General features: G+C 48.8%; 1 protein-coding gene across 1 annotated transcript in view; it reads left to right on the top strand.

Moving 5' to 3' along the window:
- CCNY (cyclin Y) overlaps positions 1 to 26,058 on the top strand; it is a 106,988-nt gene that overhangs the window by 48,419 nt on the left and 32,511 nt on the right. The window contains exon 2 of the mRNA XM_004588430.2: positions 22,925 to 22,999. Within this exon, the coding sequence (XP_004588487.1) occupies positions 22,925 to 22,999 (75 nt within the window). The remainder of the gene's footprint in view (positions 1 to 22,924; positions 23,000 to 26,058) is intronic.

Here is a 26,058-nt window from a genome sequence, read left to right as displayed (position 1 = left end):
TGGTCCCCATGCTGAGGCCAGGATCCCAGCCCCAGCCAGGCCAGGAGCAGCTGCTTGCACGGCCTTTTTCCTGTACATGCAATTCCTTAATTTAACGGGTATTTATTATGTACCCAAGACCAGCTGTTTTGCTGAACATGTTGGAGGAAAACAGCTAACTGCTGCCACTGCGTGTAACCACTTGCAGCCCTGTGCCACTCCGTGTTGGTCTGATCAGCTTCAGGACCCAAGGCTGGCTGGCCAGTTGTCTCCCTCATTACTTCCACCAGAAGCTCTGCTGACCCCCAGCGTGACTGGGGCAGCACCAAGAGAGTAACACAATGCTTTGTCTCTTTTCTGTGATGTGGGGAGCGGGGTGCCGGAGCCGCTCCCAGGAATAGGAAAGGCCGTCACAGGATGGCAGCTAGCCCAGGGCCAGGAGGTGGGATTGGTCTCGCCAGCAGGTAAACCTGCAGGAAGAAGAATGGGGCAGCAGAGGGGGTACAAAAGCAATATAGACCTACGAGGAGAAGAACGGGAAGAAAAGTAGCGGAGAGAGCGCTAGAGAAGCAGGGAGAAAAGCTGAGACCAACGGGGGAAAAAGGCAGCAGAGAGAAGGGTATAAACGCAGCAGCTTTTGGCAATAAGGGATCCGGTTGCAGTTCCTGCTTTTCCCAGACCCTCAAGAGTGTGCCTCGTAGGTAGTGTGACTGCGGGTCGGCAACACTGTGAAGTTACAACTTTCTGAAAGATGAATGTGATTTCATGACTAAGGCAGCCAACTGACCATTTTACCTATCTTCAATTCTGTGTAGAATGAAGCATTTTGGAATTTACATAGCAAAACACAGATGCTGATGAGGGGCGTTGTGGAAGGATCCTTACATTGTTTCCTTCTTTAATAGGTAATTGTGCTTAAAATGAGCTATTTTTCATTATGGTCACACTTTGGTGTTAATAAAAGAGGAAACCGGGGGCCCAGCATGATGGCTCAATTTGGCTAATTTTCCCCTTTCAAGCATCAGCGTCCCAGCATCCCATATGGGTGCCAGTTCGTGTCCAGGCTGCTCCACTTTCCATCCAGCTCCTTCCTTGTGGCCTGAGAAGGCAGCAAAGGATGGAACCCTCCACCCGTATGGGAGACACGGAGGAAGCTCCTGGCTCCTGGTTTTGGACTGGCAAATAGGCTCAGCTCTGGCCATCGCAGCCACTTGAGGAGCCAACCAGCACATGGAAGATCTTTCTTTCTGTCTCTCCTTTCTGATAAACAAAATTGAATACATCTTTGAAAAAAAATGGATGGATATTTACAAATTCTGATTAAAGGTCAGAATTTTGGATGGTTTTTGGCTTCTTGTTAAGTGTTAAGTATGTTACCACAAGGATGATGTCCTCTCCAAACTAAGAACACAGGAAATAAAATTTGGTATTGAGACTCTTGTGTAGTCTGTGTACTATTTACCATTTCATTGTTGAAAAAAGTAAAGCCCTGGGGTATGTCCACAAAATGTGTATGGGTTTCCTGGACTGTGTACAAATAGTGATGGTTTTACAGATTTTCAGCTTTTTTTCTCAGTATTTATCTATGACAATAAGTAGCGTGGAATTTGGCTTCAAAATCAAAGAGGTGGAAACCCAGACATTTCTGAAGTCAACGTATGCATTTTTATTCTATTGGGAACTGAAAATGTCATAGTTGTCCATTTACTTTGGGTATTTATGGTAGTCCTTTATCATGTCTCCGTCTAAATTTGGTGCCGGTGAATTTGAAAATAGCTTATCTGTGACAACCTACTTTATTTGTGCATAACAGTTTCCTTGAAGTAGGTCCTGGAGTCCCACAGAAACATGGATGTGAGGGAAGCTCCGTTCCCAGGACGCAGTAAAGGGGGTGAGGACCTGTCTGAGGCCTGAACAGTGTAAGATGTGGGATCCCCAAGGACCGGCATTTGGCTGAGCGGTTAAGATCCCTGTGTTCCATGTCGTGGTGTCTGTGTTTGATACCTGGCTGTGGCTCCCAATCCAGCCTCCTCCTAATGGCGCACCTCTGGAGGCAACAGGTGGCAGTTCAAGTACTTGGGTCCTTGCCACCCACATGGGAGTCTTAAAGGGAGTCCCAGGCTCCTGGCTTGGGCTGTTTGCAGACTTATCTGTTGCATGCCTTTGAGGAGTAAGCCAGCAGGTGGAAAGTCTCTTGTGTGTCTTTGCTTCTCCAATGATTTTTTTAAAGCACCATACCAGGTTTGAAACAAGCAGCAAACTTTGATCCTGATGGTTGTGCTAGTGAAAGCATGATGTCCAGGCATGGTGTATAGCTGACATTGTCATCTAGCCTTTCAATATGCACAGCATGAGCTGGTGATGTCACTTGGTGTGGCATCTGGTGTCCAGTGTTGTTGGTATCCAACAGACTGCACAATCCACCTACATTTTTTGTGCAAATATTAATGTGCGTGGCTTTCATACACAAAAGATGACATATGTGGAAAGTTTTGTTTTGCTACTCAGCACGGGACATATTTTGTCCTTTATTTATGGACAGAGCAGCTGGGGGAAACCAGCCTTCCTGGAGTCTGTCTGTCTGGCCATGGCTCACCCAGTGACACTGTTTCAATTTCAGGATGTGTGAAGAAAGATGTGCCATGCCCATGAACACAGCCCTTTGAACGCTGACCACAGCGTTTAATGTGGCTGTTTCTTACTTTCTGTGTCAAGAGCATCAATGTCTTTATCACATGGACAATGAATGCCTTCTGAAGGTTACGTTTACTAAGCTCTAGGGCAGTGCTACCTAGGGGTCAAGTCCCAGCGCTTACACAGGGTTGGGTGAGGCACAGATGGTTTCTTCTTTCTTTCTTTTTTTTTTTTTTAAAGATTTATTTTATTTTTCTTGGAAAATCAGATATACAGAGAGGAGGAGAGACAAAGAGGAAGATTTTCCATACACTGATTCACTCCTGAAGTGGCCGCAACAGCCGGAGCTGCGCTGATCTGAAGCCAGGAGCCAGGATCTTCTTCCTGCTCTCCCACGTGGGTGCAGGGTCCCAAGGTTTTGGGCTGTCCTTGACTGCTTTCCCAGGCCACAGACAGGAAGCTGAATGGGAAGCGGGGCAGCTGGGATTAGAACCAGCACTTATATGGGATCCCAGCGTGAGCCAGGTGAGGACTTTAGCCACTAGGCTACCACACCAGGCTTTGGTGATTTCTTTTTTAACCCAATTGGTTGATTTGAGGAGCCCCTGCCTTATGTTATTACAGGTTTTTTTCCCCCCTTTTATATTTGTTTTGGTTTGGGAATTTAATTTTTTTTCCAGAGGCTTGCAGCTTCCATGCGACATGTTTCTAGCCCCTAATGACAGAGCCAGGCTGGCAGTGAGATGTAGGCTCTGCGTTGATCATCTGCATGTCTTTCAACCAAGAGAGATTCAGAGCAGAAGCAAATGGGTGAATCTAAGTGGTCTTTTCTAAGATGTTAGACATTTGCAAAAATGTGAACACAGTGTTATCATCTTCAACACATAGCTGTTTTTGCAGAAGTAGAATTTTATTATAACTCCAAATAGACTGACTATTATTATTTTAAAATGGAAAAGTAATATCAAAGTTTACTATTTTCAGAATATGTCAGGATATGTCTTTAATCTGGCGGTTAAGCCATGGGTTAGGGTGCTATAGTCCCATGTTGAGTACATGGGGTCCCTGCCAGAGCCGGCTCCTGACTGCAGCTTCCTGCTACAGAGGTGAGGTGCTTGCGTCCCTCCCACTAGGTGGGAGACCTGAATGGAGCTCTAGGCTCCTGGCTTCATCTCCACCCTCCCAATCCTTCACAAGACATTGCAGGTACTGGGGGATTGAACCAATAGATGGGAACACTTTATGTTTGTCTCTTTAACAAATTTCCCAAGGTTTTTGATTTTAATATGATAAATAGTGAAAAGTTGGAATGTGGCAAATGGCTCTTTGGGAGAGGTGTCTTCAATAATTTTGAGTCATATAGGGTCCTGAAGCCAAAGACTTTGACAGTAACTGATGTGGCTCCTCACAGGCACATATTTGATAAATTCTTTAAACTTCTAATATCAGTTCACTTATCCGTAGATGAGAGGGAAGCTGGGGTGGCTGTGAATGCGGAGTTTGTATCGTAAGGTGCCCGGCTCAGTTGCCGCTGTTCAGTTGCTGTTGGCTAAATTGGTCACTACACTGGCTCTTACCTGGCCTACGAGATCTTTACAGTTATGTTGCAGAGTCTTATCCAGTTGCGTATTATGAGAGAAACACACAGGATTTCTGCTGCTACTGCACCTGGAGTTTAGTAAACACCAATGAAACAGGGAGTTGGAAAATTCCTATCAGGAACCTCTGGGAGGAAAATAATAACCCCGGATGGTTCAGGAGTTATTCTTGAGTGTTTGCCTTTCAGCTCCAGCAGTGATAGGTTCCTGGTAGCAGGTTTGCATATAATTAGGGAGCAGCTTTGGGAAGAACACAGATTTTGCCATTTGTTCCATCCTTGGCTCTGCCAGCACAAACTGTAACCTCAGCCGAGTCCCTGCGTCTCTCATTTCCACCGTAAGGAAAATGGGGCATGGTGGGATGCCCAAGTTAGCCCTGGTGAACGTCATGGGGTATGTGTGTGTTTAAGTGGAGGGAAGTGGAAGAGTGTGAGTCCTCTTGTGCCTGGAAATCAACAGGCACCAGTTACTCAGGTTCCTCAAGACATTCGTGGCGGGGCTGGCATTGTAGTGTGGTGGGTTAAACTGTTGCCTGAGGCCTGGTGTCTCCTATGAGTGCTGGTGCAAGTCCTGCTGATGCGCTTGGAAAAGCAGTGGAAGGTGGAGCGAGCACCTGGGCCTCTGCCGCCCATGGGAAGACCTGGGTGGAGTCCTAGCTCATGGGGTCTGCCTGACTCAGTCCCAGCTCTCACGGCCATCTGGGGAGTGAATCAGCGAGTGAAAGATTCTCTCTCTAGCTGTGCTTTTCAAGCAAATAGATAAATACATAAATAATTTTTAGAGGGAGTTTGTGGAAAGTGAAATCGAAGGATGTTTGTTTTGGTGCAACGCTTCAGACCATGCCTAGTGCCTTTTTTTCCTCCCTTTAATGAGCGTTTCCGGTGTACATTTTGAAGACTGAGTTAAATAGGGATTTTTTTGCTTTGGGAATAGAATAGTCACCTAATAGAAATTTCAGTGCAGACTATTAATTTGTAAACAGAGAAGGAGATTGCAGGGTGAAAATTAGAGTTTAAACTGCTGTCAAACACTCATTACATCTCAGTATAATGATTATGTGAAGTTTAGCACCATTTAAGAAACAATTTTATTTGCACATGCTTGAATCATTAGCATAACAATTATTTTTAAAAGAAAGTCTGTTTATTTGGAAGAGATGGTTGCAGAGATCTTCCATTCCTCAGATGGCAAGGACTGGGCCAGACCAAAGCCAGGAGGCTGGAACTCCCATCAGTTCCCCCATGTGGGTGGCAGGGACCCAAGCTCTTGGAACAGCCAGGACCTGAACGGGCGCTCCTGTTGAATGTCAGGCGTCCTGCTGTGGCAGAGGACTGTCCAGATTTCTCCTTTTCTGAACGGGCCCTTTGGGATTTCCTGATTCTGTCGATACTCAGAATTTAGAAATGTGTCAGACCCCAGGGCTGCCCTTGAGTCTCCACAGAGATGGCACCTCGTTGCTGGACTTCAGTGAGTGTCTGTACCCATAACCCGGCTCTGAGCTCCGCCTTGCTGCTACCCACGTTACACACCAGGAGCAGAGCTCCGCAGCATGGAGGGGAAGTGGTAGATGATTCCCTCTGCTGGCCACCAGCAGTCACAGAACAGTTACAAAATCCGGATCCTACCTGCTGGCTAGCACTTGCAGGTCCAATCTTGGCAAGGAAGGAGAGGAGTGAGCGAGCATTGAGACGGACGATGATCTGTGTTCCGCTTGCAGAAGCACTGGGGAAGGCACAGACGCTGTTCCAGGCTCCCAGCTCAAATGCAGAAGAGACCCCAGCAGTCTGACCCGAGATGGTGAAGTTACAAAGGTGGTGTGGAAGAGGGGCTTATTTTTAAATTTGAGAGGCAGGTAGGTTGCTAGTTCCTATTCGCTTGTTCACTCCTTCACATACCCTCAACGGCCAGGACTAGGCTAGGCTGAAGCCAGGAACTGGGAACTCCATCCAGGTATCCCATGGGTGTCAGAGACCCAGCCACAGCTGCCTCCAGGGTTGGGCATTAACGGGAAGCTGGAATAGACAGCACAGATTGGCCTTGAACTCATGTACTCTGATACAGAATGTGGGCATCTTAACTGCCAGGGTCAGATGCCTGTTCACCCAGTCCACTTCTGAAATTAAGCCAGTGCAAGCATTCTTAAAAGGTTTGCGGGGACTGGAGGGAGGAAGGGTTAAATTAACATATTAGTAGATTTCAGTGCCAGGTTTTTTTGTTTTTTTTTTGAAATTCATACATGCAAGGTGTCTTGCATGCTTATGGAATATTTATTCTGACCTTCAGTTGACCTAAACATCTCGACTTTCTAGAATCATTCCTTCATAAAGTTCTATGTGTTCCTATTGCCAGCTCTGTTGGGAGGAAGGGGTACTTGCGTTAGTGCAGCCGTTAGAGAAGGCAGTTTCATGGTTCCTCAGTACCAGGAGCGGGCGTTGGTGCTGCTCCTCTGTCCCCTTTCAGAGGACCTGGGGTCATGTCATGGCTCTCTGCTGGTGTACACCATGGGAGATGGCAGGTGATGGCTCAAGGGTTTAGGTCGCTGTTAGCCACGCGGCAGGCCCAGCTGGAGTTCCAGGCTCATGGCCTTGGGCTTGGCTGTTAGGGTCACTTGGGGGTAAATCGACTAATGCAAGATTCTCTATCTGAATGTTTCTCTGTCTCTCTTTTTACCTTGAAAAGGAAAAAGAATTCAAAAATTTAACTGCCTGATCTTTAAAAATAAAACTTCATAGAATTTAGGAATCCCACTCTTACTAAATACAGTCTCTAAAGGCAGCAAGGTCAGTGTGCCAAAGAAGTGTTTGTGCTTGGGAGGCGTGGAGTGAAACCCAGGTGTGCATTGATGGGGTGAACAGGTAGCGTGTTCGGGAGGGTGTGGGTGTGGGGTGCACAGTGGAATATTCAGCTGTGAAGCAGAAGGAAGCGCGACCATCTGCAGCCTCATGGGTGGCCCTGGAGAACTTGCTGTGAAGTCAGGTGCAGAAGGAACAAATACCATATTCCCACCGCCTATATGGCAAAAGCTAAAATGTGGATCTTGGACATGGAGGGAAGAAAGGTAGAGGCAGAAGAGAAGGAGGGGATGGTTGAGGAGTGCAGGTCTGGGTAGGAGGAATGCCTCCCGATGCCCTGCAGCACAGGGCACTAACTAAGGTGGACACCAGTGCAGTGGTTCCATCAAAAATAGCTGCTGTCGAGAGGATTTCAGATAGTCCCAACACAGAGAAGTGGTGAGTGTCCGAGGAGGTGGTGAGTTGCCCTGCTCGGATGATGCTTCAGTGTATCACTCCTCTAAATGTTCACTTTCTGTGTGTCAGTTACACATGTGTTAGGGGCAGCATGGGTGACAGAGTGGGTAAAGCCTCCACTTGAGATACCGGCATCCCGTGTGAATGCTGGGTGCTCTACTGTCTGATCCAGCTCCCAAGTAATGGCCTAGGAAAAGCAGCAGAAGATGGGTGCTAGGATCCCTGCACCCATGTGGGAGACCCAGCTGGAGCTGCTGACTCCTGGGCCCAGCTTTGAGACCATCTAGATTGTGAGCCGGCCAGATGGAAGATTTTCTCTCTGTCCCTCTCTGCCTTTCTCCCTTAACTCTTTGCAGTTCATCCCTCTCCCGTCCCTTCTTTGCTCCCGCCCTCCCTCTCTTCCCTTCTCTTTCTGTCCCTCAGTAATTTTGAAAATAAATAAATATTGAAATAGTATGTATAGTAATTAAAAATGAGGCTCCCAGCCTGAGAGTGTGAATGTCTTCATGGATGAGGCCCTGGAATATTTGTCAGTTCAGCATTGCTGTGCTAGAACAACTCCTGGTACACGCCACCTTGCTGTCGCAGGGTTCAGTGAAGCTGTGCCAGTCTTTTATAAAAACCTTAATTATCTTAATTATCGTCATCTTAAATCATAAGGCCAAGTTCAATTTGCAGAGAAATGAATTTTTTTTGACAATTAAACAAAAGGGCAAACCAGCTTCATTTGCTGAAGTGAACTTTATCAGACATCTACCTCTTAAATAAGACCAGCATTATTTTTCTCAAGCTCAACTTTTTTTTTTTTTTAAAGATTTGTTATTGTTATTGTAAAGGAGATATACAGGGAGAAGGAGAGACAGACAGAAAAATCTTCCACCTACTGGTTTACTCCCCTAGTGGCCGCAGCAGCCAGAGCTGAGCTGATTTGAAGCCAGGAGCTTCTTCTGGGTCTCCCACAGGAGTGTAGGGTCCAAAGGCTTTGGGCTGTCCTTGACTGCCTTCCCAGATCACAAGCAGGGAGCTGGATGGGAAGTGGAGCAGCTGGGACACGAACCACTAGCACCCATATGGGATCCTGGCACATGCAAGGTTAGGATTTCGCCACTGAGCCACGTGCTGGGCCCATCAAATTCACTTCTTGTATACAAAAAGTCTGACTCGGGGCGAGGGGTGGAATATACACTTGTGGTAGCTCCTGGGACAGAGCACTCACATCCCTGGTCTGCCCTCCACTCCGCCTGCCTGCTAACGTGCACCCCAGGGACAAAGAGATGATGATTAGAATGGCATAGGTGCTGCCACCAGCATGGGAGACGTGGGTTGAATTCCTGGGCCTGGCTCCTGCCTGATCTGGCCCTGGCTGCCGCAGGCACTGATGGAATTGAGCCAGTGAATGGGAGCTGTCTTCTGTCCATCTGCCTTTGGCATCAGTCAGATTCTAAAAAGCTCCGTTTTCTAAGCTGAAGTCATAACAGAGAGGCCCCACACCACATGGAGACCCACAAGAAGAGAGTCCGTGCCATCCTCTGAAGCCACGGGCAGCCCGCATCTGGGAGCGCCCCTGCCTGTCTTGTCACTGTTCTCCCCACAGTAAAAGCAGCAGTATCGACCAAGACTGCTTCCTGCATCTTGGCTCACCAGTTTCAAAGCTATCTTGTTCTTGGCCCACAATGGCCCCATTCTGCAGCGCTGAAAACAAGGCTGGATTCAGATGGCAGAGAGGCCCAGACACCTGGCGGAGTAGCAGCAGCAACAGCAGCTCCGCAGACTATGGCAGGCCTTGCGTGGGCTCATGAGGGGCACCGCGGATGGGGTCTGACCAAGGGAGCCGCTGGCAGTGCAGAGCGGGGCTGCTGACACGGCACCCACAGCCACACCTCCGGCTGCAGGAGGCCATGTGATTCTCTCAACGTCTCAGTCCCACAGCTGTGGGGCAGGACCAAGAGCATCCAGTGGGTGGAAGATCTCTCCCTTCTCTCTCTCTCTCGGTCTATAACACTTCCTTTCAAACAAATAGGCAAAATAAATCTTTTTTAAAAATAATGATTCCAGACTCTTCAAAACCTTTTCATCGCTGTATGTAAGCTCTAGTTTGTGAATACCAGTGTTGCAGGCCTGACCCTACTCTCTGTTTCACAGTACTGGGGTTATTAAATGAGCAGTATTTTAAATAACTAGAGCGGTAGTGGAAGAGGGGGATGCACTGTGGTAGCACAGGGCATGGACATATCACTGAATGGGCATGGCCAGGGCCACCAGGGGGTTCCTGGGCCATGGTGACCGTCCCTTAGCATCTTCCTGAGGGTTGTGGGCAGTGCCGTGAGCTCTCACGTTCAGTGAACCCCTGAGGTTCATGCAGGCTCTTTGAGCAGGGGCACTGGTTTCAGCCTGGGCTCGGGCAGAACAGAGCAGCCTGGAGCTCCTCTCAGTCCCCGAGTTTACCAGCACACAACAGTCCTGCGTTGTAATCACAGAGTGGGGTAGAGCTGTTGCTGTGGCAACCATGTCGCATCCAGAGCCTGGAATACTTAAGGTGTGGCCCTCTGTGGAGAGAGACTGTGGGCTGCCGGCTGGCTGGCTAATGCCTGCTGCATCCGTGCAGTGGAGGGCAAGGTTTGCTTACACACACACAGGTGGAAGAAGGCAGAGGGACGGCTGAGGCAGGGACGGACCGTGGGCTTTGAGGTGGAAGTAAGCGTGACTTGTTGGAATGCCCTTAAATTCACTCCTGGTCCTTTGGCCCTCGATGGACCGTGCATCTGCCTCAGGGCATGGTGGCAGAGTGGCTAACATAATTTGTAACGAGATGGGATAAGCCACTTGCTATGGAGACAGAGATATGCCCCCTTCACCCCCCCAGCAATGGTTATGTCCTGACACCTGGTGAACCCTGTTGATCTCCGGGCTCAGGGTAGCTCACCTCAGGGGTGGCTGTAAGTGAGCCTGCAGCTGGGCAGAGATGCATCCAACACAAAGCCTGGTGTATGACACAGTGCTGAATATCTCACAAAGCTCATTGAGTACCTGGCTGGGCATTCTCCCAGGTGGCTGCAGGCTGGTACTCGGCCTGCAGAGGGCACGGGACCACCCATAGCCAGCTTAGGAAACACCAGAAATCAAAGCTTGGCTGCTTCTTTCTTTCTTTTCTTTCTTTCTTTCTTTTTTTTTTTTTTTGAAAGATATACACAGAGGAAGAGAGACAGAGACAGAGAGGAAGATCTTCCATCCACTGATTCACTCCCCAAGTGCCTGCAACAGGAGGAGCTGAACCAATCCAAGAGCCCCTTCCAAGTCTCCCATGTGGGTACAGGGTCCCAAGGGTTTGGGCCATCCTTTACTGCTGCTTTCCCAGGCTACAAGCAGGGAGCTGGATGGGAAGCAGGGCCACCGGGATTAGAACTGGCACCCGAATGGGATCCCGGCATGTACAAGGTGAGAACTTTAGCTACTTGGCTACTATGCTGGACCCCAAAGCCTGGTTTCTATTGCATGTGCATCCCTTTCAAACTTTTGTAGATGGTCTTGAGCCATTATAGGGAGGTCCAGGGGCCTTAAGCAAGTGGGGTCAGTCCCAGGGGACATAGAGGAGGAGGAGGAGCCCCTAGGGAACTAACCGTGCCAGCCTGTATTATTTTTCACATTGATGTCACATAGGTTTGCTGTGGAGCTTTTGCAGATAAACTTATACTTACAGGGTTTTTTTGAAAGATTTATTTATTTTTATTGGAAAGGCATATGTAAGAGAGGAGGAGAGACAGAGAAGAAGATCTTCCGTCTGATGATTCACTCCCCAAGTGACCACAACAGCTGGCTCTGCGCCGATCTGAAGCCAGGGGCCAGGAACTTCCTTCTGGGTCTCCCACACAGGTGCAGGGTCCCAATGCTCTGGGCTGTCCTTGACTGCTTTCCCAGGCCACATGCAGGGAGCTGGATGGGAAGTGGAACTGCCAGGATTAGAACCAGTGCCCATATGGGATCCTGGCACGTTCAAGGCGAGGACCTTAACCGCTACACTATCGCACTGGGCCTGGATACTTGCAGTTTCAAAGTAGAGCGTGGGTAGGTGACATGGAGGGAATGAGGGGTGGAGAGACTGTATGGAACATCCCATGGTGATGTGCCAAGGATGTGGGTTATAGCACGTTCTTGTGGATATGGGAGCTCCCAAGTGCCTGCCAGGCAAACTTCCCAGGGTCAGAGGCCAGGGGGAAGTGTGGAAGTGATGATGAGGCAGCTGGCGATGTGATGAAAAGAAACAGGCCATGCTGTGGATGGGTCCCTGCCTGCAGCCGGCACACCCAGGTATCCTCGAGCCCCGAGCAGTGCAACGATGGGTGTCGCTGGGTGAACAGAAGTCTGGGCAGGTGTGGCAAAATGCGTCGCTGGAGTTCCAGGAGATGCATTTCACAGATTACAGGAGAGTAGGTTCCTGGTGGGGCAAGGGGTGCTTCAAGCTCCATGCAGGGTCTTCCCCTCCCCGCCACTCCAAAACAGATATCCCTGAGGATCACCCCTCTTCTCCCTGGGTTCAGGGTTCTCAACAGCATCCTCCAGGCAGCACTCCTGGAGTTGATGGGAGTGGCAGCTTAGGGCCTGCAGGTGCAACAGCGAATCCAGAGTCAGGAAGAACATGAGATGGGGAGACCAAGCCAGGAGGCAGGTAGACAAGAAGGTGGGGGTGTGGACACAGCCGAACCGGTGGCCCAGGAGAGCCTCGGGCACCTGGCTGGGAGCAGCTGCAGGTGGAAGCTGGCAGCATTAGCTAGGCTACAGGCTGGCTGGGAGCAGGGAGGAAGCAGGTGGTGGTTGAGGGGAGAGGTCCCTGGCAGCCTGAGCAAGCAAAGGAGGCCGCAGGGTGGCACATATATGTGGAAAGTAGTTCAGGTCAGATATGTGCTTTGAGCATAACAAGTCCACTGGGTGTGTGCTCTTCACCTTGTGCTTGGAAACAGTTTCAGACTTCCAGAAAAAGCAGGCTAGAAATAACCTCATTGATAGCCCCAGAGAAGGGCACTTGGAAATCCCAACCAAAACCACCAAAACACCCTTCTTCCTCCTAAGAAAAATGTGATTCTTTGTGTTTCACAGGTGGTTGAAGCGCAGGGAATGTGGGACTGGGCTCTCCAGGGCTATCGAGGATGCCTGACATACGGATCCTGCTTTAACAGGCTGGTCTCTGACCCTTGGTAGTTTATTAACAGAGACTGGCAGGGAACTCGGGAGATTTCCCTCTTCCTCGGGCAGCGCTGCTGTGTGGCCCCACAGCGCGATGCTCAGCCAGGCGTGGCTACCTGTGGCTGGGAGATTGTGAATGCCCTCCCCACCTGTAGCTGCATGAGATTTCATTGTCTTCGAGGACAGCTTAATATTTCCAGAGATGACTGACATCTGGAACCTGTTCTTTTGCCCGACAATGTGTGTTTGCCATGTACAGTGGATACTCTGGTGGGAGTTCATAGAAGCGGTGGTACTGAGCTGTGTTCCTGGAGCAGCCTGGCTGCTCTGCAGGGTCTCCCAGGGCAAGGGGCCCCAAGGACTGACAACGCTGACTGCTTCTGCCCTGCTCCTCAGGGTCTCTCAGGCCCCCCAGCCCTCTGCAATCCAGGGTCATTCCTTGTTCCTTCCTCTGTCCATGAGAGATGGAGCTTGGCATGCCAGCGTAAGCAGGCTGTCCTTACCTCAATCAACTGGGATAAGTCCTGCGTTTAGAAAGCAGTGTCTTCCTACTTTCTCATGCAGTTATTACAGAAACTGAATGAAAACGGCATTTGGAAAATTGACACAGGTTACTCAGTAAGCTACAGAGAGGTGGGCTAGTTGGATCGCAGAGTGTGGTGGCATCATAACCATTGCCACCACACTCCCCTCCTTTCTTTTCTGCAAGTTTGTTTATTCCACATTTAACCCAAATGCATGAGAGAGCATACAAGATGAAGAGGCATTTCCTGGGACCACTGTGAGAATTGAAAGAACAGCCATATTTAGCAAGTGCATTTATGTAAGGTGTGGGGTTGTCTCCTCTGATGCAGACAGGGGCAGAAGGGGCAGGAAGGAGGTGATGGGCAGCCTCGGCTTGCATGGCTGCCTGGGTCCCACTGTGCTGGTTGGTGGACTCGGCTTGCTGTGTGTGCACCTGGGATGGTGCAGACGTCACCAGGAGCTTCAGAGCAGAACGAGTGGGTAACTTTCCACTTCCTCTTAACATGACCTGAAAATCTGTGACACAAGATTTCACTTTTTGATATCCAGGGTTAGGTGCTGAACAAAGGGAGCCTGAGTACTTTTCCAAGCAAGTTTTCGTTGGTGCCTCTTTCGTCTTGGCCTCTCAGGAGCATCATTTCTGCCAGGCACTCAGTGACAAGCTGCTTTCAGAGCTAACACGTTAGGGTTTTATATATATATATACACACACATACATACATACATATAACATATTGCACTTAATGTAATATTATATATATATACACACATACATGCTTATTATAGAGTAATGTATGCCAAAATCAGATACTGTTTTGTCATTTAAGCAACTTTCTTCTTGTGCCTTTGTGAGTTAAGGTATGCTGATGGCAGGTGAATGGGTGGGGTAGCCGGTATCCTGTTGATGGGATGCCACTGTCTCTGGTGGAGGTTATTCAGGCTGTGCCACAACGCCAGCCACCTGTGCATGTATTTTTAAATCCTTGAGGGCTGCAGAAATGAGAATTAAAACAGAGACTTCTCAGTTCTTATCAAATCAGGAAGCCTGAGCGTGTTCTCTTAGATCAAGCATAACTCTACTAGTCTTAGAGTGAAGTGTTGCTCTTCAGAAATAAATAAAGAGTAGCTTGTTTTGTTAATTTCGGGGTTTACGTCTTGGGGGTTTCCTGACCAGCAGTGCCCCCCCCCAATCACCAAGGGGATGAGGCAGTGCCGGTGTTCCTTGGCATGAACCACTGGAGACAGTCTGATGGTTCCGTTTATTGTTGAGCAAACACAAGCTTACACAGACTAAGAAAGGGGAAGGCGGGGGTGGGGGGACATCTCCCAACAGTCCTTCCACCCAACAATGGCACTGTAATTGGCTAGAAGGCATGTCTATCTCTAAACCCTCCAGTCATGTCATGGGTCATGTGTCACACACGACTGGCAGGTAGGCTTGGGTCACATATACCAGGCAGGATGGCAGGTAATTTGGGCCACACCTGACTTCTCAGAGTTGCTTATCAAGGAAGTCCCAGTACAGTTGGACCAAGGACAGAGAAGAAAGACTGGGGTGCCGCCCACTGCTCTCACATGTATGACCGGTGGCCAGGACAGGTTGAGGTCCCTGTTAGCCGAAAGCATTGTCAGTGGGCTCCCCTCGAGGACACAGTGTGCTGTGTGTCTGTGGCCTCCCATGTAGGCCAGGCAGGCAGAGATCCAGGGGCGAGCTCCCACATTTGTTTTCATTTTCTTTTCTTCTTTTTTTTTTTTTTTGCGTTTTTAATCTTTTTGTTTGTTTGTTTTTATTATATTTTTGACAATCTTTTCATAGTTAATTAGGGTAAAAAGGTTCAAGGGTTATAGGAAAGTGGGTAAGACTATTATTTCCATATTGTTTCCTTCATGTTTAAAGGGGGATATTAAGGGAGAAGGCCCACCCAGTTTCCCACCCACCCCAGGTCCCGGATGTAGGGCATGCTCCAAGTGGTTTTGATAGTTCACCAGTTATGAATCACTTGCTTCATTTTCATCCTGGCCTCTTCTTCCATTTCAGTGGCCGCTGAAGTCATTTCTCCAGGGCATTGAAGAGCAGCTTTCCCAAGCCCGCTTGCCTTTGCTGCCTACGGGGCCATGTCAAGACAGAGACCTGGCGAGACCATGTTCCTGGGGTTGCCTGCCTTCTTTTCTCATGGAATTCTTATCCTCTCCTCCAGGAGACGTGTTGGGGTGGAGGGTGAGGAGCGTGCCCTTCTGCTGGATGCAGCTGTCCAGTAAGCACTGCACAGGGCATTGCTAACTTAGGGGAGACCATAGTAAGAGCCTCCAGAGACAAGTGCCCCTTCCTGTGGTCAACTGGGGTCACCCCCTGCCCGTCCACTCATGCTCTCCCTGGGGCATGGGAAGCCAGGGCGTTAGCCCTGTCTGTGACTTTGGTCATGCTTCCTGGAATGCTGTTTCCCAGCTAATCAGCTGAGTGAGCTGAGTGACCCTGCAGGGGACCCAGAGGGAAGCCCATCTGAGGACATTGTGGCCGCTGCGTCCTCCTTGTGTGTCACAGGGACTTTAGCAGCAGCTGCAGGTGCCTGTGGCAGTGTTTGCGGCCCTTGGTTTGGCTCTGCTCTTCCCGGTGTCCCTGACTATTGCAGGAGCGTGTGGCCATTGTGTGCCTCTGCTGTGTGCAGGGTGCCCTGGACTGCACTCACCAAAGCTGCAGCCAGGGCAGTCTTGTCCACGTGTTCTCTCTGTGTCTCCAACCAGAGGGCAGTGGGTGCTACGTGGGGTGGCCTCAGCACTCAGCTGCCCCAGGGGCAGCCCTGTTATTGATCCTGTATTACAGAGGATGTGGAGAGTTGGGATGGTTCCATGGCTGATCCTGTGTTACAGGGGACATGGAGGGTTGGGACAGCCCTGTTGCCGATCCTGTGTTACAGGGGATGTGGCAGGTTGGGACGGCCCCGTTATTGATTCTGTGTTACAAGGGATGTGGAGCCAGGGAGGCACATTTATTTGGATCTCTCAGAGTCACCTTTGTAAATGTGAACCTCATCCGCCTGGTTGCCTGGTCCCACCTGCTCTGCAGTCCACAGTCCCGGCCCATGGCTTCCTCCCACAGTTGATCCTGAGTTCCCCACTGCAGTTCCCCACCTCAGGGGTGACCCGCAGCCTGCCCTTCTCTGCTCTGCCCAGGCTGAGGGCATTCGGAAGGCAGGAAGCACATTCTGGATTTAACTCACTTTCCCCCCCGTGATTTGTAAGTTCTGTATGAGACCTGAATGCAGGTAAAATACCAGCAGCTGGTTCTCTCAGTGCGCGTGTGACCATGGCTTTGCAGTGGTGCTCACAGAAGGAACATCCGTCTTCAGAGTTGGGAGGACAAGATGGGGTTGTTCTGATGTTTCTGCTCCCTTAGCTTCATGCTGACCCATTCAGGTGTGGGCCGGTTCTGACAGGCCTGGGCAGGACCTCAGTGAGCACATTTGGTCTGACCACGATTTCCTGTAGGCTGGTCCTGCTGGCTTTTGCCCTGCATTCACTGCATTGTCCCCTGTGTATTGGCACCCAGGCTTAGATTGTTCACATGCTTTCTCATTTCATCCTCTCTTGAGATGATCTCAGATCCCACAGCCGGGATTTTAGCTTTAAGGGTTTTCCTCGGTCTGCTGTGTGTTCTGCCTTTCATTGGGATCCCTGTTGGTGAAGATGTGTGTTCAAGTTTCCTTTCCCACATCTTGTCCTCTGGTATCACCCAGGCAACACAGCTACAGGTCCCCCTTGGCTGTTGGCCATTCTGTAGCCCGGGCTCTAACCTGGGTGGGCAGGCCTCAGTTGTGGGGGCCTGACCTCTTTTTAAAAAAAATTTTATTTATTATTATTATTATTATTTTATGATACAGTTCCATAGACCCCTGGGATTTCCCTTATTCCCTCCCCAATTCCCCCCCCCCACACACTGAGTTCCCCTATATCATTACTAAAGTATAGTTTTCTTTATACGCAGTCATATGTCCATTATTGTGGGCATGGACAATGGCAGACAGTCCAGCATCCTATTGTCAAGATATAGTAAACAGTTTCATTATAAGTCCATCTTTGTCTGGAAGTAGAAATGCATACTACATTGTATCCTCACATCTGGATGTTAGTCTCCATTTCACAGCTACTGTACATCCCCTTAAATGAAAAGTCATAATACAAAATCAATAGAAAGAAAAATAAAATTTACAGTGGCATGAAATAAAATAACATGCTACTAGATATGAGAGTCTCCATTACACAGCTACTATACATCCTCTTAAATGAAAACCCACAAAACAAAATCAACATCAGGGAGAAAAAAGAAATTAACAACACCATGAAGTTAAATAACATGCTGTTGAAGAGCTAATGTGTCGCTGAAGAAATGTAAAGGAAAATAAGAACCTTCTTGAACGTACTGTATGATTTATGAGTCATTGAAGAATTTAACAAGAAAGTTTTTTGAAGAAATGAAACTAACAACAAAAAATCAAAATCCATGAGATATAGTTTCCACTGACTTTTGTTGGTAAAATGTGTCTCCTGTAGGCAATAAATAGATGGATTTTTGTTTTTTAATCCAGCCTACTAATCTGTGACATTTGATTGAGCTTAAGCCATTTACAGTCTGGGTTAATACAAATAAGTGGTAATTTGGTCCTGTCATTTTAGCAATGGGTTGTTCATTTATTTAGTCTTCTGTTGTCATTTTATTGGGGGTATTCTTCACATTTGAAGCGAACATCTTGAAGTATCATTTGTAGGGCAGGTTTGGAAGAGGCAAATTCTTTTTAACTTTTCTTTACTGTGGAAGAATTTTATTTCATTTCGAAGACAAAAGAAAGCTTTGCTGGGTACATTATCCTGGGCCGACAATTTTTTTTTTTAAGAATCTGGAATATGTCACTCCATTCTCTTCTTGCCTGTAGAATTTCTTGTGAGAGGTCTCCTGTGAGTTTAATTGGCATTCCTTTGTGTGTCAATTGATTTTTTTCACGTGCACATTTAAGGATCTTTTCCTTATGTTCAGTTGAAGAGAGCTTGATGATCATATGTCTTGGTGAAGATCACTTTTGATCAAGCCTGTTGGGAGTTCTGTGCCCCTCCTGGATGTTGTTTCCCAAATCTTTCTCCAGTTCAGGGAACTTTTCCTTTATTATTTCATTGAATACACCTTTAATCCCAGTTTCTCCTTCTGCACCTTCTGGGACTCCCATAACTCTTGTATTTGGCCTCTTAATAGTGTCTTTCAATTCTTGAATACTTTTGTTGGCCTGATCCAGCTCTGTTTCCAGCTTTTTGTTGGCTTCCCCCTGTTGACAAGAAATATCCTCCAATTCTGAGATTCTTTCTTCTGCTTGCTTCATTCTATTTTGGAGACTCTCCACTGTACTCTTTTTGCTCCACTGTATTCTTTATTTCTAATATCAGCTTTCAGTTTATTCATTCCCAGTGTGACATATTCCTTAAATTCCTTGAACACCTGCTTTATGTTCTTCTTGTTGTTGATAAGAAGCTTTATAACAAGTGTTTTGAATTCTGTGTCCCCCATTTTCTCGATGTCTTCCTCAGTTAGCTCTGAGGTTAGCAAAGGGTTTTGCTCCTTTGCAGGGGCGTCTTCAGTAGTATTCATTGTGCCTTTGTGTCTTTTGCTCTTGGTCATTGTACTTCTGGTTAGCAAAATCTTCTTCTTGGGGCAGGTTTCTAAGCTGTGTCACCCATAGGTCTACAGTTCGATTTTAGTTATTGCAGTTGGTACCCAGCTCTTTGTTTGCAGTCACTTGTACCGTTCCCTCCAGCAAGTTCCAGGTCTGGGTTGTTATGTTAGATTTCCACCATGTTCTCTGTAGCCCCAGCTCCTGGCTCACCAGTCTCCACCTCCTGTAATACTGTGCTGAGGCTTCACCACTGACTCTACAACCTTTTTCCCACTTCTGGTTGGAGCAGGTCCCAGGATTAGGGAGTCACCAGGTGTCCTATTTCACTAGGTTATTAGTGATGGTAATCTTGCTGGAACCTGTTGGCTGTTAGGTCTGAGTGCCACACGGACCTATTTTGACCCGTACAATGCCATTTGGCTTTGTATGAGCTGGTGAATGTTGCAGCCCAACGTACCCCACACTCTATTCAGGGTGCACATTTGGGTGCTGCTGCCTTGACCAGTCCAGACTGTTGTGGGTTCCTTTACCTGTGCTTGATGGCAAGCTCCTTGGTCACACCTAGCTTAGTCCATCACCACCCAAACTCTTAAGCTAACCAGTGGGGCTAGAATTTCCACAGGGTGTGGCCCACATATTCCCCACAGAATCTACCTCCAGATATGGTTCTCGAGTGCTAGTTAATGTCAAGGCCCTGCCTAATGTGACCTGTCTGCTGATCCATCATCATGTCAGGTAATAGGATATCCTGCTGGACAAACCCTGAGCCTTAGCTTTTGCATGTACTGGTGTTTGGTGCTCAATATTATTAGGTAATTACAAGTTCTTCAGAGGAAGAGTTACTGTCATTGGGAATCTTTAGGATTGATTCACATCCCAAAAGCACTGTGGATTCAACCTAGAGCTACCTAAGCAGCGATTCAAAGAGCCAAAACCCCAGAGCTCTCCAGTCATACCTGTGAACTGCTCCTTGGACACGCCACCTTCCTTTTCCATTGCCAGCGTGGGAAGATCCACAGCTTTTTCCTTGTTGGCAACCTCTTTTCAGAGTGTATTTATTCCAGCTCATTCAGAGTTTGTGAAACACTCTGAAGTTTAAACAGTAGTCAAAGAAGGGAAAATTGAATTGGCTATATTCCATATCTTACTCTTCATGCAACAAATATTTATCAAGATGCCAATCAAGGGACTGGCAGTGTGGCTCAATAAGATAATCCTCCACCTTGTTGTGTCAGCATCCCATATGGCACTGAATTGTGTCCTGGCTGCTCCACTTCTGATCCAGCTCCCTGCTTGTGACCTGAGAAAGCACTGGAGGAAGGCCCCTGGGACCCTGCACCTGTATGGGAGACCTGGAAGAAGCTCCTGGCTTTGGACCAGCTCAGCTCTGTCTGTTGCAGTCATTTGGGGAGTGAATCAGCAACTAGAAGATCTCTTCTCTGTAAATCTTTCAAATAAAAATAAGAAAATGCTTTTTTTTTTAAAAAAAGATGCCAGTTAAGCTACCCACATCTCACAAGAGTGTCTGGGTTCAGGTCCTGGGTCCAGCATATGTCTCCAGTTTCCTGACAACACAGACCCTGGAAAGAAGTGATGAAGGCACAAGGGTTTGGGAGAGACCTACAATGTGTGCCTGGCTTTCAGTGTAGTTCCAGGATTTGGCCTTTTTGGTCATTTTTGGGGCATGAATCCAATGTGTGGGAGTTCTCTGTCTACCTCCCCACTGAGTAAAGAGAATCAGCCTGGAGAACAATAGAAAGTAGTCCTGCTGGAGGAAGGGCAGAGGGAGAAGAGAGTGAGCAGAGACAAGCAGAAAAGCTCTGTAACTCTCTCTCATCCCCCATGTTGGGAGCTGCCAAGCTGCCGTCTGGGATACAGGAGACATGGAGAAAGTGACAGGTTCCATCTGAAATTCCACACTCAGGGCCCCGGCCTGCTGTGGGCGCCAGGGGCTGCCCCCAGGAGCTCTTCCATGCCTTGATGGTGAGGCCTGGCGAAGAAGCTCAGCCAGTTGCTGGTCAGTGATTAGCCAGGCATCTTCTTAAGGCCATCTCCCAGTGTCTTGGGGACAGTCTTTCTGGGAATACCTAGGATTGCTTTTTATTATTCCGTCCTGGGGTCTCTGGCTGCCCTCTTTCTGCCATTGCACCTGTCTGTCATTTGCAGCAAGTGTGGGTCTTGTGTCTTCTCAGTGGCTCTGTGTTTGAGAGTGGGCGTACCACTGTCTGATATGTTAGTGGGATCCCTGTGTTAGCAACTCCATTTGCCTCCTTTACTCAGTGCCGCCTGCAGGAGTCAGTCTTTCTGTAGTTCTTGGTGCCCTTATGTTTTTGTCTAGGCACATCCTTCCCCTCCCCCCCAGTAGGTGACCCCTCACTCTGTATCAAGTGTAAGTTACTTTGTAACTGGGAGCAATTACTGTATACTCAGGAGAAGTTAGTTTGTGTCCAAGAAGAGAAATTATTTCCTAGGCTCCCCCTCACCCAAGGCACTTGCTTAAATCCAAGTCAGTAGGGGGGTTTGGTTGTAACTGGAGGAACTGAAGTTGGAAGCCCTCAGCCATAAGCTGCTGACATGCGTCAGGTAGGGATTTTGATGACTGAATTTGAGTTTTACCGTGAAGTGTGTGCATAGAAATGACAGGCTCAACATGGCGTGACAGGAAGCCTCAGCACGTGGTTGGTGGGTACTAGAGCTGGTTCCCAAAAGCTGCCTGCCTCAGGACACAAGTGTTAGCGTTCTCCTCCTCCTTTTTAAAATACTTGCTTGAACAATTGGCTATTGAGTTGTTTGGAGAAAGCAGGAGAGATGGTCAGAAAGTTTTTAGCTGCTGGCTGACTCCTCAGATGCAGTGGAAGCTGAGGGGGGTGGATGGGCTCTGGTTGGAGCACTCGGTGTGGATGGTCTCTGGTTGGAGCACTCGGTGTGGATGGGCTCTGGTTGGAGCACTCGGTGTGGATGGGCTCTGGTTGGAGCACTCGGTGAGGCTGGGGATTATCACTCTCTAAGCTGCCGGCCAGGGCGGGAGACCCTCCTCGCCCGCCCAGGAGCTCTGCTGGGGAGAGAGGGTCAGATGCTACCCCCACCCAGCAAGTGGCTGTCCTCACCCTCCTCTCCCATTGCTCTGATGTGATAGGCTGTTTGAGCCAAGGACTGGCACTGTCTGTCGCTGTTGCTGTTGGGTAAGATGTCTCTGTGAGCCAGTGGGAATAATTCCAAACAAAATTTGGTTCCGGTGCTGTCAGCCGATTTGAAGACCATTCTGATGTCCCCAGTAATGCTGATCCTCTTTCTTGCTCCCCCGCCCCCCCGCCTGCCAAACTCCATTCTGTTTGGCTTAGCCATTCTCTTCTAACAGACCCTTCCCCCTTTTAAAATTAAATCTATGAAACTCCCCTATAATAGAATGCTAAGTGATGTATGACACACCAAGGCACCTGTCCCTTAAAGATTGTCCTAGACAGGAGATACACCAGGGCCCTCAGAAGTGACAGGGGTTGGAGGGGGAGTGTGTGGAGGAAATGAGGGGCTGGGGACTGAGAAGCCTTGGGGGCTGGGTCCATCTGAGGGGCTGTGTTGCCAAATGACCTGACTTCTGAAGAGATGCTGGGGTGTGTGTGTGTTTAAAAGGCCTCGGTTATTGCTTACTGACTTGATTAGGCCACCCATGGCCAGTTTACAAGCTTTGCTTAAGGATCAGTTTTGCCTTCTCAGAAAATGATCAATTCAAAGAAGCATAGTGTGAGGATGCTGATTTGGAATAATCCTCTTGAATAAGGAAGCCCCACTTGCTTCTTGCAGAGTTAAGGTGCCTCAGTCACAGCACGCGGCTTCCCTTCGCCGTCTGGTTACTTTGAGGGTCTCCTGTGTAGAGCGCACGTTTTCAACTGGGAATGGAGTTGTAGGCTACTTAGGTCTCCGGCTACGTATCTGGCTTTTTAGGTATGACTTTGTCCAACATCAAGCTAGAAGTTTCTGACACCAAAAGAAATCTTTTAACCCAACAACTTATGTGTGAGCAGCTGAAGGCTGAAAATGCTGAAAATGGATGGTGGCTCTTCCTGTTGGATGGTTGTTCACATACTCTCTCTCTCTTTCTTTCAAGATTTGAACATGGAGTTCAATCCTTCAGACCATCCCCGGGCCAGCACGATATTCCTCAGTAAATCTCAGACTGATGGTATGTACCTGGTTTGTTTATGATTCTTTAAAAAGAAAAAATAAAGGGGGAGGGACTTAATAGTGAATGCGATAGAATCCCCTCTCGTGGCACCCCCTCCCCCAAGTGTACTGATGATGAGTGGTTCCCATGGGTTTTTTTTTCTCTAGCAGTAAGCTATGTTTGAATCGGTTCTTACTTGAAGCAGTGGCCTTCATTGGGTCCCTCAGCTGGATACTTTCTGTGTGCGTTCTGTATTGGGCTGACGTTCTGAGAGCCAGGGAGCGTCCTCAAAGCATCTGATTCTTGGGGCTGGGTGTGGTAGCCTAGCGGCTCAGGTCTTCGCCTTGCAAGTGCGGGGATCCCATATAGGTGCTGGTTCATATGCTGGTGGCCCTGCTTTCCATCCAGCTCCCTGCTTATGCCCTGGGAAAGCAGTTGAGGACGACCCAAAGCCTTGGGACCCTGCACCCGAGTGGGAGACCCGGAAGAGCTCCTGTCTCCTGGCTTCGGATTGGCTCAGCTCTGGCTGTTGTGGCCACTTGGGGGGCGAATCAACGGATGAAAGATCTTCCTCTCTATCTCTCCTCTTCTCTGATTATCTGACTTTCCGATAAAAATAAGTCTAAAAAAACCACATCTGATCCTTTTGGACATTCCTCAAAGATCAGAAGTGTTCATAAGCAAAGTATCCTTATTTTAAAAGGTACCATTATTTTTCTCTAGGACTGGCTGAGCACAAAGTCCAGCCCACCTGCTAGACACCCTTGGTTTCTTTTTGCCAACCTCCGTGACCAGTGTATTCTTCTGGATTTGGGGTGTTGGTGGTCTGCTCTCAGCCTTGAGCAGGAACGTGGGGCGAGGGTGGTAGGGGGCATCATGGCCAGGTTATTCTCAGATCCTGAACCCCGTAGGCTTCCTCTTACATGGCCCCCTCCTTTAACCACCACTGTCCCTCACTCCCCCCTGAACCCCATAAGCTTCCTCTCACATGGCCCCCTCTCACATGGCCCCCTCCTTTAACCACCACTGTCCCTCACTCCCCCTGAACCTGGTAGGCTTCCTCTCACATGGCCCCTCCTTTAACCACCATTGTCCCTCCCCCCGAACCCCATAAGCTTCCTCTCACATGGCCCCCTCTCACATGGCCCCCTCCTTTAACCACCACTATCCCTCACTCCCCCACAAGCCCCATAGACTTCCTGTCCAGCTCCACGTCCATGTGATACCTGCTGTCACCTACCCTCCCATGCTTCCCCAAACCCCATCTCCTTTAGCTTCCAGTCTTTGTAAATACTTTGTAAATACTTGTGAGAAATGAACTCTGAGATAGAGAAATGTGGTGATGTGATTGAGTGAATTCTCAGGTTGCTGGGAGACTGGCTAGTGTGTGAATAGACTTGGGGTCCCAAGAAGGTCTCTTCTTTGAGTTTTCCACCCCCAGCACTCACACTGTGATGAATCTTAGCCTTTTAATGTTAGTGTTTTCTGGAAGCTCTGTCTGCATGCTGTGTCTCATTGGGTTTCATGCATGCCCCCTCCCCCATCCTTTCCACCTGCTGGACCTCTTCGGAACGAAGCTGTGGGTCCCGCTGGGTATCTGCCAAGGCCCTTGAGCTTCCTGCACCCCCTGCCATGCCTGGGTCCTCAAGCCCCCCAGACTTGAGCCCCCTGTAGTTGTCACACACAGCCCGTGGCTGTGGAGCTGGCTGGCCGGTGCTTGCCAGAGCTGCTGGCAGCACAGCTCCAGGTCCAGGGGATGTGGTGTTCAGACTGTTTATGGCATGGAAAGCTACCAGTGTTAAGAATAAAGGGCATTAAAAACATAATTTTCTCTTTTCAGAGCAGGTGTTAGGTGTTTGCGCCTGTACCTCCAGAGCTGCATGCTTGCAGGTCATCGTCTGAGGTGCATGGAGCGTGACTTCTTGAACGTCTCCCAATCTGATGACTGTTCTTTTCCATCCCAAACACGTAGTGCAGGACCTTCCTGCCGCAGCCTCTGCCTGCTTTCCCAGCCTACTTGGTCTCTGCTTTGCACCCATGTGCCTCAGGCCTGCTTGCCTGACGCTGAAACGTTTCCTCTGTCAGGGTTTCTGCGTCCCACTGTGGTGCAGCTGACCTCTTGGATCTTCCAGGCTCAGTTCTCTCGTTACTTCCTCCTCAGATGTGTCCTTGACTCTCAGGTCTGGTTTACAGAGGACCTCTGGCGAGGGCGGGCAGCCTCGTCCCTTTCACCACCGGCTCCTTAGGGGAAAATGGGGCAGGGGACATAGGATCCTGGCAGTCCTAGGCACCTAGTTGCGCACCTGGCATGCAGGACATGCCAGCTCAGCTGGCTCTAAGAAGGACAAGTTGCTGCTGCTAAGCCGGGGGCTCCAGAAGGCTGAATCAGAGGTGTTCCATCCACAGCAGTCAGGATGGCTGCTCTCCCTGTTGCTTCTAGATGCGAAGGGGATGCATCCCAGACTTGCTTTGTGTACAGAGCCCCTCGAGGAGGAAGGGACCAGCCAGCTGAGGGAGGGAGGTGAGTGTGCTGGCCCACCTTGGCTCTTCGGGCTGTCGGTTTTCTGCTGCCTGTTTAATTGTTTGCAATGATGGGAGAGTTGATGATTCTTTAGTAGAAGAATGCAGACAAGCCACGTACGTGTTTCTTCTTACTGATTGTGTGTTCTAGGGCATTTCTAGACCTAGAGGAGAAGCTGGATGAAATTAAAGCCTGTGTGTATGAGACAGGGAATCGGGGTCCCTTGAAATGATTAAAGGAAAATCTCTTGATTAAAGGAAAATGTGTCTTGAGTGGCTGATACCCAAATTAAAAAAATTTTTTTTTTCAGAAATGAAAATATGAGTCCCGGTTTTCTCAGCACATCCTGATAGAGGTATTGAAGCTGAGAAATGTTTGTGCCATCCTGTTTGGGATCTTGGCTTTGTTCCCAGCCAATGTCACCCTTTCAGCTGGCGTTTAGGGCTGGCTGGGCCTAGCCAGGGGTCTTTATTCCCCCGCAGCTGTGCCAGGCCTTTCTATTCTTCTCCTCCCCTATATTTTTCCAGCTTTTTCTCCAGCTTTCCACGCCTGGTTC

Source organism: Ochotona princeps, chromosome 10, assembly GCF_030435755.1.
Source record: "Ochotona princeps isolate mOchPri1 chromosome 10, mOchPri1.hap1, whole genome shotgun sequence".
In the NCBI taxonomy this organism is placed as follows: domain Eukaryota; kingdom Metazoa; phylum Chordata; class Mammalia; order Lagomorpha; family Ochotonidae; genus Ochotona; species Ochotona princeps.
The sequence above is the reverse complement of the archived record's forward strand: the minus strand, read 5'-3'. Positions and strand labels throughout refer to the sequence as shown.